At 33.8% G+C, this 20,324-nt stretch overlaps 1 protein-coding gene across 1 annotated transcript; it reads left to right on the top strand.

Annotated features, from left to right (window-relative positions):
• Positions 1-4,502: 4,502 nt before the first annotated feature.
• LOC147396625 (uncharacterized) lies at positions 4,503-19,614 on the top strand. The gene is given in 9 exon segments (XM_086451601.1): positions 4,503-4,637; positions 5,291-5,314; positions 9,624-9,729; positions 10,981-11,049; positions 13,564-14,057; positions 15,084-15,345; positions 17,919-18,006; positions 18,009-18,126; positions 19,345-19,614. Coding segments are annotated over 9 exon segments (1,236 nt in total). The 5' UTR covers positions 4,503-4,632; the 3' UTR covers positions 19,415-19,614.
• The last annotated feature ends 710 nt before the right edge of the window (positions 19,615-20,324 follow it).

Below are 20,324 nucleotides of genomic sequence, written 5' to 3'. Positions count from 1 at the left end.
CCTTTCAAGTAGGGGCCCAATCAAATTGAGGTGTCTACAACCTCCTCGCACCCATTTCATCTTCTTCGCCGTCGTTTTTCACTGTGAGGACATCATTGATGCAAGAGAACCATCCTTCCAAAGATCTCCAACAATGTTTATTACAAGATTCACTAAACTAGAGTCAAGGGACATGTGATAGTCATCATAGATATGTAGTTAGTTAGCTATCATCTCCCTGTAGTACAAGATCTTAGCTTCCTAAGAGAAAATGAGCAAAATTTGACCAACAACTCTATGACGTGAGAGCAAAATCTTTGAATCTTTTGGGGGTTTGAAGTTTGTTAGTTATTTATATCAGATTAAAACTTTAATTTCCTGTAAAACCCAGAAATCTAACCCAGATCTTAGATTTTCAGGTTCGATTGATTTTTGGATCAATCTTCATAGTATTTGTATTTATGGAAGGGGAATAACAAGTTAGAGTTTTTTGCATTCTAATGAATCTGATTTTCATTTTTATGATGTTTTGAATCATTAAATTAGTCTCTTTTTGTTTTATTAGATTTTAGATCTATTTCTTTCTCTCTAGGACTTCTAGGGCATCAATGACGTTCTCATAGTCAAGAACAGTAGTGAAGAAGATGAAATGGGTGGGGGAGGTATTTACAAATAATGAAACTTTCAAGTGATTTATTAGAAGCACGTGCACATGTTTCTCTATTTTATAACATGAACCGTTTGATCATCTTTTAGTCCAACGACTGAGTAGATTTATTACTTTATGAGTAGATTTGTGTGTCTTTAGATCCCGACCCATATATAAGCTCTAGTGACCCATGAAACTCGTGAGAAAACACATGATCTTGATCATATAAACACAAAATCCAACAGTCAAGATTCTTATCTATTCCTAAAATATAGATCAATATATATAGTGTATTATCAATTTGGTTCACCAAAACCCAATGACAAAATTCAACATATTCGAACGGTTAGGCTTGCAAATTGGGTTAGTATGTGATTCATTGTATTCATGAATCCAATATTTATGAATCATATCACAAACTAGTTCATGGTTTGGTCTAGTAGGAGTTTGTATCATGAAAATTTTGTAATGATGCTACTGATATCGGATCCATATGAAATATTGACATTTGATAGTAGAGCAATTTCAAGGAAACAAGAAAAAAAAAAAAGGTATATGTGCATTACTCATTCCACTATGGATACGAGTTAACCATACTTTCTCCAAAGGGAAATAGACAAAATGCTAGTAAGGAATATATCCGGTCGTGTCGATTTTGTCAAAGTTAGCACATGTAGTCACTAATATCATGCTATTACAAAGAGAATATGATGCAAATGACGTGATGGAGAATTGAGAATATGTCCCAAATGATGACTGAGAGTCAATAAAATTATATATGAAGTTCAACCACGTGCGAAGATTATAACCAATAGAATTATATTCATTTAATATGTGAAATTTAAAGAAAATTTAGCTTATAAATATCTCGAAGAGCTTGGAAAAAAATATCACTTTTGAGGGAGGCATATTTGAAACAACTTATAATTGATAGCAACCCGACCTAGCAATTTTTTTTCGGATGGGAAAATCAAGTCAATTTTAACATTTGGTTTTGATTAAATTCAATTTAATTTACATAATATAGATATATATGTAGTATATATAAAAGAAATTTATAGTATACTTTATACATATGAACATGTTATTTATTGGATCCCTATTGGATTGGCATATAGGTAGATCCACTATGTGAAAACTGAAATTTTTGAGGCGCCAATGCCCACAAGTTTTAGAAATCAAATTTCGATGGCCCACGGCTGTTGAAAATTTTTATGTTCCTCAATTCGATGGCTTAGAGACATCAAATTTCTCCCATCCTCAATTAATTTGATGGTTTTAGTCTGTTGAAAACAAAATTTTGACACCTTAATCCACCAAATATAGGCTTTTTCATATTGTGATCCATAACCGATTGAATAAGTTATTCAATTAAATATTTTGTTGAATAAAGTCCACATCAGCACCCAAATCCTGAATTTGATCCATCAAAGTAGATTGGATCTTGGGTTTGATATGATCCATTAACAACTCTAATCTTACCTACTTTGTGTTATTAGCCATAGACTTTTACCAACCTACCCACTTTTTTGGGGAGTGACATCTATAACACCTTTTCATCTAGCTCCTTGTAGCGTGTTTTGATGCTTCAAATAATGCCACATTGACGACGAGATAGTAAAATCACTCAATTTAAATTTAGAAGTTTATTTTAATATTAATTACTATTTAATAAAATAAATATTTATTAGATTCAATATAAAAAAATAGATTTATTTGTTTTTAAAGTTTTTCGGGTTAAATTGGATTTTTTTTTTTTTAAGTTGAAGGGTATTTTTATATTTTGTATTCTAGAGAGAGTGTGGAACTTAGGATTTTATCTCCTAAAATATAGTAGTCTCACATAGAAAAAATATAATACTCACCTTGAGGTTATATGAGATCTCTCAAATAACTAATTTAATTATGTATTTTAGATATTACATTTCACCGTTTAGGAGGCTTTTTCTATTTGCTAAATCAAACATCAAGATTTGATCTCGACTGTTGGATGATCATAGTTGGTGTAGGATTTGACAATTAGTCATTGGGGTTTGACAACAGGTCAAAATGCTTTTGACCAAGTTCCAATGGGTGTTTTCTTGGTTCATGAAAACACATCCTATGACCATCAGATCAGATCTAGAGAGATCCAAGCCATCCAATCATGACTACTGAGACAATTAATCATGATGGCTATTTGAATGTATAAAAAAAGATCTATAAACACAAATCAAGACACAATTTTCTAATCTTTCTCCAAAATACATAATTTTTAATTCCTTCTTTCTACTTTAATTTTCTGGTATTTATTCGATTGAGTTATCAAGGTAATTCTTCATTTTTACAAGACGATGGATTGTAATTAATAGATTGGGTTTATTGTATCCTAAAAACGTCTCGTTGGAAATCTTTTAGCAAACTTAAGTTTTATTTGAGTTAGGAGTGAATTATGTTTTCAAGGAAATTATCTTGTGCCTCGAGTTCAACAACTCTTGTTTTATTTTATTTTATTGTTATTGTCAGATTCAAGAACTTTCATTTAATTTTCCAACAGTTTAGAAACTTTCATGTTTTCACGTTTTAGCATATTTTATGTTTTCACGTTGGAAATGATTTTATGTTTTCACGTTTTAGTATATATTTTTTTTAATTTTCAAATCTGATATAGGCCATGAAACCCAAAGGGTTGAGGTGTTGTTTTCTTAAAACGTGACACTCTCTCAACTGTATAAAAAGTGAAGAGGATCCCTTTCAACTATTTCAAAAAAAGTTTGCTCAAAGACTTTTTGCACACAACACTCTCAGGATTGGGATAGACCAATCACATTAACCCCGCGACATCCTCAACTTACAAAACTACATTTCTTAGGCTGCATGTGTCATGCAGTGGAGAGCAAGAAACATATGAGAAAAAAGCCTATAAGCCGAAAGCCACACAACTTTTTCAACATGGGGAGAGTAAGCTTATTTTTAGTTAAGGGTAAACGTAGGTGAAAACCCATTTTTCATGCAAAAGATTTCTATTTTTCACATGTTTGATTGATTTTTGTTATGGAAAATGATTTTTTTACAATCTTTGAAAAGTCCAACAAAGTATGAATTTTATGTTTCCATCATACCCATGAAAAAAAATGAAATTCACCCATAATTTTTATCTCCTAATCTCTTAATCTCCTATCTTCTTCTTTTTCTTTTTCACCACCACCACCATCACCACCATTGGTGCATTGCTAACGTCTTCATCGTCTCCTCTAGCTGCTGCGCTATTTCCATTGGCCAAAATCCCCCTTTTCTCTTCTTCTTCTAATTCCTCCTCCCTCTATCTCTGCCTCCAACCCATTCACCTCCACCACTTCTATCTTCTTCTCTTTCTCCTCTGTCTCCACTATCGACCCCCCACCCCCCCTCTCTCTCCTCGCTTTTCTGATTAAATTTTTTTTTTCATGTCCTTTTTCTCCATTTCTTATCAAACACCTCATCTTTATTTTTCCACCCCACACATTTTCCCATGGACTTCAAAATTCATGGAAATTGGATTTCCATTCAATCAAACTGGCCCTAAGTGAATTTTCTTGATACATCAATTTTTATTCATAGTATATCAAATAGATGAATTATATATTACCCATCAAATATGATTAATTAGATACTAAAGTCATCTTCTAGCATTTCTTAAAAAAAAAAAAAAAAAGAGGGACAAATAGTGAGAGAGAGAGAGAGAGAGAGAGAACAAATTTGATTTAAAAAATTCTTATATGCAAAGTCCTTTCATTTTTGGAATTAAAATATGTTAAGAGAATTGCATAGAAGCATTCTAATAAGGTGAATTGAGATGCACCAAATAAAGAAGATCATGTAAATAAGAAAAAGGGGTGTGTTATAAGTAAAATTTGGTGTCCTAATAAAATTATCTTATTTAAAGGATTAAAAGTACTGCCTATAGTTGCTTTCTCTCTCTCTTGGTTCCTCGATCAACTCTCTCTCTTACTCTCTGTCTCTCTCGATCTCCTCGATCTTGGTTTATGAGGTAAGAATCTTTCCCACTCATCTCTTATCCAATCATTTGTTCTTCCGTACACTAGCGATCGATTTCTCCCTCTTTATCTTTTTTTTTTTAATTTTTTCACAAAAGTTTTCAATAGATCTGTTCTTATTGATTGACTTTGTGACAAAAGATCGTTTTTTTTATTAGTTATCCCCTTTGATCTGTTCTTTTTCATGGGTTCTTTGTCAATCTTTGATCTACACATGCATGTTTTGGGGTTTCATTTTTCTCGGGTCAATTAGGTTTTTTTAGTGTTAGGTAAAAAGAGGTTTTTTGTTGGTTATTCGAGATCAAAATAATCCGAAGATGATGATTTTGAGATAAAACTATATTTTTTTTTTTAAACTAAATTTTTGGATAGACACAGGTGTAATTTGAGAATTTTTATGTTATTTTGAGATAAAAATACACATCCTTTTTACTAAATTCTAGATAGACAGGTGTAATTTGAGACTTTTAATGTGATTTTGAGATAAAAAATATATCTTTTTTTTTAAACTAAATTTTAGATAGAAAGGTGTAATTTGAGTCTTTTAAGGTGATTTCGAGATTATCTATAGTAAATTTTGAATAGATATACGTGTAATTTGAGACTTTTAATGCATGATTTATTGAGAATTGGTTCCTCTGTGCAGCTCGAAGGAGAAACCCACTCTCGGGTATGTTGTGTTCTCTTTTGCTTCATTGATTTCTCCATGTATTTTTTGCCATATATTTGATGTTGAATCTATCTTTTTATGCGACCTTCATTATACTGCAAGACTTAGTTGTTCATTGAATATACTTCTAAATTTTAAGGGACTATACTTAAAAAGTATTTAATAAATTAAGAATATATTTATTTGACTTGTCCGAGTTGACTCATGATTGGTTGGGTTTTTTCAACTCAATGGATATCTGAATTGAGTTTTAGTCAGGTTTTCCAAGTTTTGCAAACATAGGTCTAGAAATATGTTACCTGGTTTGTCAGTTCACTCGGTTCAAATTAGGGTTTGTAGTTCGTGGTTAGCATTTCGCCACTCTAGAGTGAACCTGGTTTGTAGAGGGCATTTGTGCTACTCTCAGAGAAGAAGACCTAGTCAAGGGGGTATTGCATCAGTTTGAAAACACAGGAGTATCTTTGATATTGAGCAAAATTGGAGGGATATGTTGTTCTCAAAATAGGGGTATCTCTAATATTGACTAGAACCTGTATACAGATTTGCTGCTTTCCGCAACCCTATTACGAACCGAACTGTGAACCAGTTTACTTCATACCGGTTCGTGGTTTGACATAATAGGAACGAATCCGGTTATCTTGGCGATTGACTATCTTGCATCAACTGTTCTAGAATACCAATACGTATCTAAAGTGCCAACTTAGCTAAGTTAGTAAGGCATGTGGAGTGGTGTTCCCACAAAAACAAGGATAAACAATAGAAACTAGGAAGAAGTGAGTAGAAACGATGCTAGTTTGAGAACTATAAGGGAAAATATTTCTCTCTTGAGAGGAAAAGCTTTTTTTTTTTTTTTTTTTTCGAACTTTAGCAATTCCAAAAGTATAGCATAATCAAACTTGGGAGTTTTTGGCTTTTATACCTCTTACAACTAGGGGTGTCAATGGGTCGGTTCCGGTTCGGTTGCTATGATATTTGGAACCATAACTTTTATATTTTATCGGTTCCAGTTCTTGTCGGTTCCGGTTCCGGTTTTAAAATAAGTGAAACCGGAACCGAAACCATAAAAAATCACGGGTACCCATCGGTTCCGATTCTCAAGAATCGAATGAGAAAAATTATTTCAAAATCATTATAACAAAAAATTCCTTCTAAAAAATAACATATTATTTATAAAGTATCAACTTAATAATTATTTATTCCACTAAAATGATGATTTAATGACTTTTATTTTCAAATATTAAAATGTATTTACTTTACAAGTAATAAATTTAAAAAGAAATGACTCATCTTAAACTCAAATATTTAGGTTATATGAAATTTGAAGAACTTTATATCATATATGTTAATTTTAAAATATCAGATTACTTTGAATCATGTATAATGTAAAAATAAATGACAAAATAAATCGGTTCCGGGTACCCATCGGATAGAACCTAATGGTTCTAGTTCCTATCAGTTCGGTTCCATATTAGACCCGATTCTAATCGGTTCCAATAAAAAGGGAACCGGAACCGGGGTTTTCGATTTCGGTTCCGAGTAAATGGGTACTCATTGACACCCCTACTTACAACCGAAGACCAAATTACCCCCACACTTATAACTGCAACTCTACTTATTTTAATTGGATTACTCATAATACTTACTTTTACATAACAAATAATGTCCAAAATAGCTATATAGTACTTATTAAAAAAATAGCACTATATGATGGGGACATCAAATCTTGAAGAGTAGATTTTAGTTTTTATTTAGATTTATGTTTTAGGACTTTAATTTTATATTTTTTGGGCTTATTTTGATGTTTTATTGGCCCATGGTTTTAGTATAATATTTAGGGGCAATTTAATAATTTTAGTTTGTCTTTTATTTAAGTTTATTATGGTTGAAAAATTAGGAGAGAGGAAGTTACGAAATTTGGTTATTTATTGGTATTTCAGTTTGATTAGGACTCCTAGATTTATTTTCTTTATATACATTGTATTAGAGTTTATTTTTAATGAAGAAGATTTGATGAATAAAGAATGAGTTTTTTTTTATGTAGTGAAGTGAGTACTCCAGCATTCTTGGTGTGATTCCAAGGTTCTATCTTTCTATTCATTTTTTTTTTCTTTTAATCTTTATTTTTTCTTTTTATGATTTTATTTTAGTTTCTTGATTCTTGATTCTTGAGATCCATTTTATTCTACCCATCCTTTCCTTACCCTACAAACTTTTAACTCTTTTCATCTAGCCTTGTATTTTTGGTCTTTAGGATTGTGGCCACACTTGCTAAAATGGCCATACTTGCTAAAGTTCATAATTAAACTACCATATCCTACCCAAATCCTTAATCCAATCCTAAAACCAAATTCCCAAAACCCATATTTTCTTATCTTTACTCATCGTCTTGTGTCAAATTTGGTATCAGAGACTAGGTTAAGGCAACACTAATTAGCAAATCACGTTGATAAGAGATGGACTCAACAGAGATGCTCTCAGAGGAGCTGAAAAATATGTTGTCAAAACTACATTGAACGCGCCACTCTTGGGTATATTTTTGCATTGTTCGTGACCGTATTATAAAGGAAAGTGAAGAGCATAGGCAATCAAGTGATCCATGGTATGAGTTCAGACAAGAGAACTTGTGTTCCAAGTGCAATCATTTTGTACATTTTAAATCGTAGTATTTGAACATGAATAATGAAGCAAATGTGACAAAAATCCATGCATCTAAACACAAGACAAGTAATGAAGAAATCTATGAGCTTGATTTAAGCGAGATTGAGATTGACAAATGTGAGGCATCATTATTGGATCTTGAAGAAGAGTCAATGTCTGAAAAATTTGAACAATTGAAAAACAAAATTATTGAGTCGTTACATCATTTATTGCTTACACAAGTTTTGTCCCACAGAAAAGAAAAGGTAGATGATATTTGGGATAAATCAATGAGTTGCATTATGCATGGAGCATTTCAGAGTGTCAGCTTTAGTTCTTGCCAGAAAATAAGAGTTCAATGAATTTTTACTTGGTTTGATGATATATATTAAAACATGGACGGTGCATTGATTGAGAAGCAAGTTAGGATCGTATTGCACATGGATTACACAGACTTCTTTTGCTGGGGAATTACCACAATTTTATTTCACCAGTGTTGAGGGGAATTGATGGGGACATCAAATCTTGAAGAGTAGATTTTAATTTTTATTTTAAGGCTTTAATTTTATGTTTTTTGGGCTTATTTTGATGTTTTATTGGCTCATGGTCTCAGTATAATATTTAAGAGCAATTTAATAATTTTAGTTTATTTTTTATTTAAGTTTATTAGGGTGAAAAATTAGAAGAGAGAAAGTTACGAAAATTTGGTTATTTATTTGGTGTTTTAGTTTGATTAGGACTCTTAGATTTATTTTCTTTATATAGATTGCATTAGGATTTTTTTTTAATGAAGAAGATTTGATGAATAAAGAGTGAGTTTTTTCCATGAAGTAAACTGAATTCTCCACCATTCTTGATGTGATTCCAAGAAACCCTTGGTGTGATTCCAAGGTTCTATCTTTCTATCATTTCTTTTTTTTTTCGGTCTAATCTTTATTTTTTATTTTTTATGATTGTCTTTTTGTTTCTTAATTCTTGAAATCCCTTTCTTGATTCTTGATTTTTGAAATCCATTTTATTCTACCTATCCTCTCCTTACCCTACAAACTTTTAACCCGTTTCATCTAGTCTTGTATTTTTGGTCATTGGGATTGTGGTCATACTTGTAAAAGTTCATAATTAAATTACCATATCCTACTCAAATCCTAAATCAAATTCCCTAAACCCCCATATTTTCTTATCTCCCCTCATCGTCTTGCATCACTATAGTATTGGAATTTAAATCATGTAAAATAGTGAGCCTCCAAATAACACCAATAGATTCACGAGGATCTGAAAGTGCACTAAACACTTTCTCTAAAATGACAAACCAGTTGCAGCCATGAGTTATGAGTTATTTATTTATTAAGTAATTAATTTTTGAATCAGAGAAAATGTTACTTAGTTGTCATGGCAAAGTTATTTTGAAACTTCCTCTAGAAGGAGGTGCTGAGATGTCGGGTGCCTGAACTTGTTTGAGCTGACACCTAAGCTTTGTTCTTTCTATGTTGGCGGTACTAATTGATCGGAGATGAACCATGTGACTTGGCTAGGTATATAATGTATGATAGATTGGAGATTGGCTATGTCCTATCATACCTTTTTTTTTTGTTTATTGCCTATTCTCATCCAATTTTATGCTCCTAACTAGTTCACAATTGCTGTTTATTTTATTTCATTTCTGTAAATACAGTGGTACGCGGATTAAGACCCGCAAACGGAATATAGCAGCTCCTTTGGACCCTGCAACATTTGCAGATGCAGTGGTCCAGATATATCTGGATAATGCTGGTGATCTTGTAAGTTACCTATGTATATTCAATTCTGTAACCCTAGTTTAGTTCCCAGTTGTGATGAATATTCATGTTAGAATGACTTTCAATTGAAGTTGCATGGTTTCTTTACCCATTAAGGAGACCGTGCAATTAGAGCAAATCTTTGTATGGAATATCAAATTGGATGGTTTCTTTAATGGGTAAAGTGCTGATGCTGGAATGTGTCGGGTTCCAAAAACTCCAGATTTTGGTGCAACAAGTCTGTATTCCTTTTTCATGCACTGTTTAAATGAACATTTATACCACAGACTTCTAATTTTTTCCAATAGAAAGTTTCTTTGAGGCCAATGTAATTTTAGTACATTCACTTTTCGCTTTCCTATAGGCAAACTATGGTATCCCATCGTATAATTCATGGATTAAGCGCCTAAGAGAGATGAGCTTGCTTGCTGGGAAAATTAAGAAGGACAAATTTTTTTCAATAGTTTTTGTATGAAGCGGGGTCTTGATCCCAGGTCTTTGGTATCACTGCACACAGAATTTGCCACTCCAAAAAATTTTCTGATATTTTTTTTTGGATTCCACATGCTTTTAACATGTGGAATCCAATTAGTATCACTGCACACAGAATTTGCCACTCCACTGAGGTGGCATCTTATAAGAAGGGTAAAGTTAGAAATGTACACATGTAAAAATGTAGGAATCACCCCAATAGGTGATAAACTAGGTTTAGATGGTTTTGTCAGATACAACAAGGTTACAGCTCCAATTAAAATGGCTCTGCTAATTGAAAGTTCTAAAAGAGTGAGAGGAAGACCAAAAAGATCATGGATTGAGGTTGTGAGAGTGGATATATTGATCATTTTATGAAAATTATTATTTCTTCTTCATGATCTGAGTATATTGTCTAATCTATGTATCCTCTTTTCTAGGGATATGGGACTTGACAATTCATACATATGTTGATTCTGACAGAAGCCTTATCAATATAAGTGCCATTATGAATGGGCATAAACCTTGTCTTTTTAGATGATTGGCATTTGATTATTTTATTCTATCTGTAATCATGTTTGGTATGGTATCAGGTAGACTTCATTTTTAGCATGTTTAATTGGTGAGGTCCTAAACACTCACAGAAAGAATTACAAGGTCGTCCTCTGTGTGACATAAGGAGATGGTTGCTGATCATTGACCTTTGGGAGTGGTTTTGGTTTAAAACAACATTTTGTAGCTCGGTCATCTTGAAATGCTTGACCAAGGATTTGCTATTTGCAGGAACTTGTTGCTAAGAGCATCGAATCTTCAAACCTTAACTTCTCAAGATACGGTGACACTTTTTTCGAGGCAAGTATTCTTGACACATTGATAATGCTTTTTAAGCTTTTGTTTTTGGTATTTTATTTGAATTAAATCATTTCCAAATGCTTTGTATCTATTTTGCCTCTATAGTTTGTAAGATTTTTCTTTGTAATAAGTAGAGAAACTAAATTCTAGACATCTTTATTGTGTAAGTTTAAATATAAGTTTAGTGTTTTAAAGCAAATTTACTTATTAGAAAAGACAAGTTTTAATGAGAAACTTTGGATTATTTATTTCCAAATGCCAACTTAAGCGTGTGATGGATTTTAATAAAAATGATGGATTGCATAAATCATTGGTTTTATTGAATGGTGTATATGGCAGAGATTACCTTTGTTGGGCCGCCCAGGGGGGTGGGGAGTTGAAGATTCTTTTGCAATTTTTTTGGTAACTCTCGAGTGATGGTGATTTATTGCGCACTGTTTCCTGATCATCTAGAACATCAATCGGTCCTCCCTTGGTGATTAACTAACAAGCTGGTCGACATCTTAGATTTACGGCTTACAGAAGATCTTTTCTGTATAGAAATATTCCTTATTTTATAAATGAGAAGCCAATCTCTTTGGTAGTGTAAGTTGATGTAGGACTGCAATAATAACCTTGGTGCTCCAGAGATTGACAGAGAAAACAAGTATCTTTTTCAGATGGGCTCATGAGATGATGACAGCACCACCCCCCCCCCCCCCCCCCCCCCCACCCTTCTCTCTTTCCCTTTTTGATAGGTAAATTTGTGTGTACCAAGAAAGGATGTTGCCCTAGTTTTTTCTTTTGATAAATTGCTTCCTATTTGTTTAATATGTGTGGAATAGTACAGGTGTCTTTAATATGAAGAATATTTGCTCTTTGAGAGATTTGATGAGATTTAGGTGATTTGCTTGAGGGAGGTTCTTTATTTAATTTGAGAGTACGTTCTAGTATGGAATCGATGTTATTGTGGACTTGACTGAAATTTTCTTACCAAAGAATTGTGGTCAAGATCATCTAGTATTGATCAAGATTTATTAGAAGTTAGCTTATTTATCTTACCACCAAGAAGTTAGATATCGACATACTACATGTGTAGTGATCATAATTGGTCAGTTCATGCATTCATTTGAGGAGGTGAGTCTCAATTCATTCAATCATTCATTAAAGTATCTCAAGTTGTATATGGTGAGGTATTTTACCTTTTTGGAACTGACACTTGTTATCTCATCTAAATGGTGCATTAGATACTCCTCGATGAAGTGCTTTGTGTTTGGATATTGTAATATAGTAAGATGAAAGGTGGGTGGGTGTGGGTGGTGGGGAGGAGGGATTTCAAATGCCTCTAGGGACCTATTAAAAGATCTTCGCAGCGACTTAGATCATTATTCTTTGAACCAAGTGCCAGCTCCAAAACATCATTGAATGAATCTCAGGTGAAGAAATCCAGCAAAGGGTATTCCACTGATAAGTCAAAGTGATTCTTATTTTATGACTACAAAGTGTTTTTGTTTCGGTACTTCATTGGCCTATCCAATGGGGCTAAATTTGACATCTAATACTGACCATCAATCTAAAGGTTGGTGTATGAACTGTGTCAAATTGACAGACTTTTGATGGAATCCTAGGGCATTTGTGGAGACTATTTCCAGGAGTATTCTGCAATTCCTACTAACCTTGTGTGTGTGTGTGTGTGTGTTGGTGTTGGGGGGTTGAAATGCTTCTAGTGACCGTGTTATGAGAGGATTGGAAAATCTGAGCAGTAGCTCATCAGTATTCTTCAAACCACCTAGTGAGTGCTAGTTCAATAACATAGCTGAATTAGTCTCAGGTGAAGAAATCTAGCAACAGTGGTGAGTTGTGGAGTCAACTGATAGGGGGTGTTTCAAAATGTGAGAACATAGTCATCCATCTATCCAATCAAGCAATTGGGGGAGAGGAGGGGGGGGGGGGGTGACAAGGACTATCCTTTAGATGGTTTTGAGGTGTCAGAGCTGTTTTTGGGGATCTAGTTTGAAGTTGAAGGAGTGCTACCTCCTATACTTTTCTTTTCCAATAACATCCTTAGTTGTTGTCTTATAGTGATTTAGGTAAGGGGTATTTTGGTACTTTTGGAATTTAAATGTTTGTTTTTATTGAAAAGGGCAAGGGTAATTTGGTGTTTGGATATTAAATGTTTTTAAACACATAAAAATACCACTAATATTTTTGACATTTACAGAAGTGTCCTTACACAAGTACCAAAATACCCTTAACGTCCCAATGAAGATTTTTCTTCATTCTAGATTAAATAAATCTACTTGCTATTTAATATATCAAGTAATGATGTAAATTTAAAAAGTTAAGCATGTAGATGAATCTCTTTATAGCCGTCCAACTGTACATATTTTCCATGCAACTTTAAATATTTATTGAACCCTTGGAATTTTCTTTTACTAATTATACTTGACATATCACTTGACCTGCCAATTACCTTTCAGATTTTTACATATTTTCTTTTTTAGTGGATAGGTCTAATTTATTCTGTAACTACAGGTAATTTTCATAGGTGGACGGACTCAACCTGGTACAACAAAGTCTGATGAAGGGGAGCGCCACACTTACTCTGTTATAGATTGTGAGCCAAAACGTGAAGCTATTTTGCCATCTGTACTCTACATACAGAAGATCTTGCGTCGGAGGCCCTTTCTCATAAAGAATCTCGAAAATGTCATGCGAAGATTCTTGCAATCATTGGAGCTTTTTGAGGAGAATGAGAGGAAGAAACTCGCAATATTCACAGCTCTTACATTCTCTCAGAAATTATCGGGTCTTCCTCCAGAGACGGTTCTCCAGCCGCTACTCAAGGATAATCTTGTGGCCAAGGGTTTAGTGCTTTCATTCATAACTGACTTTTTCAAGGAATATCTGATCGACAACAGTCTTGATGATCTGATTTCACTTCTGAAGCGGGGTAAAATGGAGGACAATCTCCTTGACTTCTTTCCCTCCTCCAAGCGCTCCGCTGAAGGTTTCTCTGAGCATTTCACGTGGGTGTTTCTTTCAAGGATATTAATGCAATTATTATTACAGGGAATCTCTAAAAAATAATCTGATCTATCTAAATATACACATGAACTTTAGCAATGTGGGAAGCTACGATCACATACTTTATAACTTATTTATTTATGATGGTTTTTTAAAGGTTCCTTTCTTTTTAATGAATTTCTTTTACCCTTAAAAAGATTCTTTCGGTATGTTGATGTTTCACGGTGCCAAAACCCATCATGTTTGAGTGGTAGCTTGAACAGTTATCTCGGTTCTTTCCTGAGATATTTCAGCATGACTCGCTTTGAGGAACTACCAATGAGTCTCTTGGTCTGAGGAAAACTTGAATATTTCTTACAAGATAATTTAGCCTTATTTTCTGAATGGTGGTTAATAATTTGTTTATTTTATGGATTGATAACATCACTGTCATCATCTATGCCTTAATCCCAAATATTGGTGTGTGCAACATCCTATTTCACCATTCAACTGTCTTGCCCCATATATTCAAGATTTGCGTATTATGCTGTCTATAGTTTAAAGTTTTGTACTGTTTCGGTGGAACATTTTCAATTCAGCCGAGACTAGAATGAAACATTGAATGTTTCGGTCTAGACCATCTCAGTTTTCTCCTGACTTTACTGAAACATTGTCTCAAGACAAGATTTTAAATTTTAAACTTCGACATCATCTGATATTGCTCTCATATAATAGTGAATTATTGTCTTTAATGATATTTGGCCATTTGAAAATCTCCTCCAAAGTTCAATTCTTTTTTTCCCCCTTATTTCTTTTTCTCTCCAGATCATGACAGATCATGAAAAGACACTAGTATTAGTTCTCTCTTTCTTTCCGTTTTTTTTTTTTGATAAATAAAGAGGATTCCATCAATAATGGACAGAGATACAAACAACGAACACTAACCCACTCACCACAAGACCACGCGAACAATGATATACTGGTTTTGTTTCAGAGGGCTTATCTGAATTTTAAGTGAGGCTTATTCTTGTCTGATTTCTGTTGGTCAGCAAGGAAGGGTTGGTAGCTTTGGTGGAATACAATGAGAAGAAGATATTTGAGGTCAAACTTAAGGAGATGAAATCTGCTTTAACAACCCAGATAGCAGAGGAGGCTGATATATCTGAAGTCATAGAAACTGTTAAGCAGCGTGTTAAGGATGCTAATTTACCTGACATGGAGGTTGTGCGGATTTTATGGGGTGTTCTAATGGATGCTGTTCAGTGGTCAGGGAAAAATCAGCAGCAGAATGCCAATGCAGCACTTCGTCAGGTACATGTTAGGCATATTTTGCCATTTTTTCTTTCATAGAACCATCTATATATTGATATTTTTTTACTTTTTATTTAGATTCTGAACTCTAGGTTGCTGTTTTACATATTACTGCAATCTGCTTTGCAACGATTACTTTAATAAGTTTGGTTGAGCTACCATTCATTATATAATGCCACATATCCACAAGTAATGGATTTTCTTTGTTTGTGCTAACCTTGAGATGCCCATCCTTCAAACTTTTATTGTACATCACTTGTACAAATTTGGTATGTTCTTTTGGTCCAAGCAATTCTTCTTCTAGTAATTACTTTAATAAGTTTTTCACTTCTTAGTATGTACCCTTGTCAGTATAAAAAACATACATATGTAATAAACTATATACAAAGATTTAAAATTTTAAATATGCAATTCACTTGAATATTTGATGACTAAATTGTTCGGTTAAGGGCGTTCTAGTTTCACTCGCATCGCAAGGAGGTGCAAGTAAGATTGAATACTTTGTACAATCTTGTTGTGTATACTAAAACACAATTATCATTGGGTTTTTTAATATCGTCAGTCAGATAAACTGAGAATCTTAGTTGAGTGATCCTTTCACAGGCTTCCACTCATTGACTCAGAGCTTCCATAGCTACAACTATTGGTTTCCATGTGAAGGGGGTGTAATAGGACCAATCAAAGAAAACACCCTAATCTTACAACTATAAAGATCTCCAAATTTCATAATGAGCCTTGTCTAGAAGCCAACCGTACTTTTCTGAAAGACAGAACTATAAGTAAGGACTCTATTAATTAGGGTTCCCCAGATATCTAAACTTTGGCATGCCCGCCCTAAATTTGGTACCAAAAGAATTTATTGCAAATGAAGCAAAATTCCTTTCTTTTCTAGAAACTACTGAATTTCTTGATGTCAAACAAGATAGAATAATTTTTTTTATAAGATAGAATATAAGTAAAGGGTTTGCAATGGCAATTTAATAACAACAAAAGCTTCACGAGCGAAGGAAATGGCCAATTCCTTTATTGTTGATGGAGTTCTTTTACACTTTGGTATGTTGTTAGCTTGACCGTGCTGCTGTACAAACCCAACATGTCCTTATTTATTTATTTTTATTTAGGGGTTGGGGGGGGGGGGGGGGGGGGGGGGTTGTCTTGTAATGATATTGGGTTGGAAAGATACGTCGTAGCATTTAGTGTCGATGCATATGGAAATTTCATGTTTCATCAATGATATTCCAATTCTGTTTATATGCATCTTTGTCCCAACCCAAATTCTTCGTAGTTTTCTCTTTTATGTTGTCCATCACCTGATAAATGAAATTCATCATCAGATCTCCTCAGAATTGCAACAAAGGGCTTTGTGGTATTCAATGCAAGTGCCACTTTAGGGGGAAAAAAACTTATGTTTCAATATTACTGACTTTACAATTTCTCATTCTTGCTTATTGTCTTACCTAGTGATTGTCTGACAGATGAACTTTCTTTAGAATGGCTATTAAAAAATTGGTCACCTTGCCTTCTTCAATGCAAAAGAATGTGTAGGCAACTTTCTTGTATTTTCAAGCATCAAATAGATGAAATGCGAGGGGTCCAATATAGCCTATTCCACTTCTCAAATCAATTTCTATATCACCAACTTTTAGTTATCCTCATTATCTGTGTTGACTTACACTACATATTCATTCCCAATTCTCCCTTCACAAAATCTGAAAAAACAAATGAACAAATTGGTAATTCTTAATAGCATCAGATGCATCAACAAACCTCAAAAAAGAGAGATGCCCCTACAGATTGTATAATGAAAAATTTATCAAAGTTCAGTTATGGTTGTCTTTCCAATCCTGAGTGTTACTAATAATGGAATATTATGTTTATTTTATTTATTAGTGACTATTATCATGTGTACCTTATTCCCATGCTTCCATGTGAGATATTCTTACTTACTCTACTTGGTCTCTACTAACTGCTCTTAGCAAATTTCTAACAAATACAGAATGAACGTATAAATAGTAAATCCATGACAAAAAGTTGTTTTGAATGTATAGACAACGAAGAAATATAGGTAGATATGAGTTGTACAGGTGTTTACGTTTGAAGCTGAGTAAATATTTGATTAATAGAATGTGTTGGACCATCATGTTGGAAGAAATCCTAAAGCGTGACTGAATAAAAAACTGGATGAGCATTAGAGCACGATCACAATATCTCTCAAGTTGGGAAAATTGGGGAAGCTTTGATAACTTTGATAGTTCAATATGCCTAGCAAATCCGTTTCACTGTGATAAGGTATCGATGCCAATACCAGAGACAGCATGGATACTTCTATTGGTCTGTATGCTAATTCTCCCGTTTCCTATTAACCTAATTTTTATTAACTCACTGAAAATTTTCTTATTTGTCTTGTCAACTGAAATGTGCAAGTAGTATATTATAACAAGTTTTTTTTTTTTTTCCCCGTAAAGATGTTTGGTATCCACATGTGGATAGCAAACTCATGTAATAGAAGAGTGGACATTGCAGCACTCACCATGACAGATCTAATTAAAATGAGATGCTGTGGTTTTGAACAGGTGAAAACATGGGCAAAACTTTTGAGTACCTTTTGTACGAGTGGAAAGTTGGAGATAGAACTGATGTACCAGGTTCAGATCCAATGCTATGAGATGCCAAACTAATGAAGTTATTCCCCGAAATTGTGAGATCTCTCTACGACCAGGATGTGCTTGCAGAAGATACAATTCTCCTCTGGTTCCGTAAAGGAACAAACCCAAAGGGCAGGTATGCAAGTTTTTTGCTCTTATCATCCTCGAATATCAGAACAAAAGCTCTATTGATCTTTTAATCCCTTCTAATAAAGATTATTTGATAATGATTGTTAAGTAATCCTGTTCTTGCTGGTTGAAAAACTATGATACTTTACACAATCGATCAATGACAGCCCCGTGCACTACCACACTTATAGTAGTTGTGTTGTGTGCCTCACCGTCGAAAGTTTCTACCCTTTGGGTTTCATTTAGAAGGTTTGCTAGACATAGTCAGCCCATGGGATGACTTAACCACCCAACTGATCGTATTAAATTTGGAGAGATTCTATCGCCTCACCAAATTTTGCTAACGCCACCCCTATTCATACATAAATCACTAAAGCATTAGCACATCTTGTTGAGTGTATTTTTTGCTCTACTCTTAAGTTGTATAATACCCCGTTAAGCCCTGTGGCCCTCTTAGATTCATAGTTAACAGATCGGTCTTTTTGGAGTAGTTGGTTTGTTAACACATCTTGGGGTGGCGTTGGAAAAAGTTGGTGTGGAAATAGCTCTCTAGATTTGGATGGAAAGAAATTTAAGGGCGGCAATGTAAAGAAAATTTCCATCTAATTCGGACGATTAGAAATTAAAATCATGTGATTGAGCTTATTTTTTGGTCAATAATAAGATCTTATGTGGTCCTCGGATTGGACTGTAGTGGTTTATAATAATAGCTTGCCAGTTGTGTACCTAAACTATGTTTCACTGGACCATGTTAGGGTGGGGACAGTTGCCGATGCTTCTCTTTTCAATTGAGAAAAGATTCCAAGAACATAACGAATACATATCTTCTGGAATTCCCACAAAACTCACTAAATCCCTCAGGAAACGCTTTCGGTTTCCAGCAAGGAGGAGAGCTTTCTCTTATCTACTTGAAAATATTATAATCATTGTCAAAGCCTTACCCAAAAAAAAGTGGGGTTGGAGCGAAGGAAAAAAAATCTTGTTCCTACATTCGATTCTGTCTAAAGCTTCAACTTCTTTTCAATTCTAGTGTGTGCATATCCCTTCTTACCACCTCAATTCATGTTCTAAAACCTTGAACTCACACATTCCTTCTATTCGGGGTTGTAGTTGGCCTTATAGGAAAATAAATTTTCTTTTCTTTTCTTTTCTTTTCTTTTCTTGAATGTATTTTAGGGTAAAAGATTATCTAATTATTCTCCTGTTGTTGACAAAATGTTGGCAGGCAAAGCTTTGTTAAAGCACTGGAGCCATTTGTAAATTGGCTGGAGGAAGCTGAAGAAGAAGAGGAATAACAATTGAAGATGATACTATTTATATGATCTATTATGAAACTAGTGACATCTATTTCTAAATTATCAACTATATATTTACCTCCCTATCCTGTGTTGTAGTGTGCTTGCTACTCGTGCAGATTTATGATTTTAATTCGCCACATCAATGATTATGAGAATGGTCAAAGTTTTATCACTTGCAATAAACTAGTCTTTGAACAGTCTTGAATGCATGCAGTTTTGTGTGGGGGCACGTGCGCGAGCTCACGAGTATGTAATGTTCAGAGCATATTTTGTTTGTGAAAGGTTTTTTTACTATGGGGCTCACCATTATACATTTGACATGTCAGGACATGTTGGTTGCCTAGAAAGAATACCACTGCTAAATAATGTATGCGGATCTGTATTGACCAGCATTGAGATGTACAATATTAATATGTACCAAAGTAACAGAGTTGGGATTTGGTAATTATTCGGGCGGCAGGGGCTTTCAATTCAATGAATTTGGAAAAATTCAAGAAAGTTTCATAAAATAATTAGGAAAATTTGAGAGATTATACAAATTTTCATTCTTACCAAAACCGACCATCTTCAACTCTCTGGAAATCTTATCTTCTTGATGTTTGAAGGTTGAAAAAAATAAAAATTTTGAAGGTGGTGGTGGTTAAAAAAATGTTACCATATTCCATGACTATCGAGGAATTGTCGGCGAAGCATTAATTCAAAAAATTTATGACTGAAATAAACAAGGGTTAGCTCGCACTTGCTAATTTGTTGTATTTTTTTTTTTTTTCCTTCTCACTATTCTTGATTGGGTATTCTCTTTAAACTTGACTGGTCATTGGACCCCAAATAGGATCATTTGATTCTAATTTTTAGGTTTTAGGAAATGCTTTAGAGAGAGAAAAGACAATATATTTATTTTTGTTTT

Source organism: Akebia trifoliata, chromosome 8 (assembly GCF_017979445.1).
Source record: "Akebia trifoliata isolate Shusen 1 chromosome 8, ASM1797944v1, whole genome shotgun sequence".
Taxonomy (NCBI): domain Eukaryota; kingdom Viridiplantae; phylum Streptophyta; class Magnoliopsida; order Ranunculales; family Lardizabalaceae; genus Akebia; species Akebia trifoliata.
This window is presented reverse-complemented; position numbering and strand designations above follow the sequence as displayed.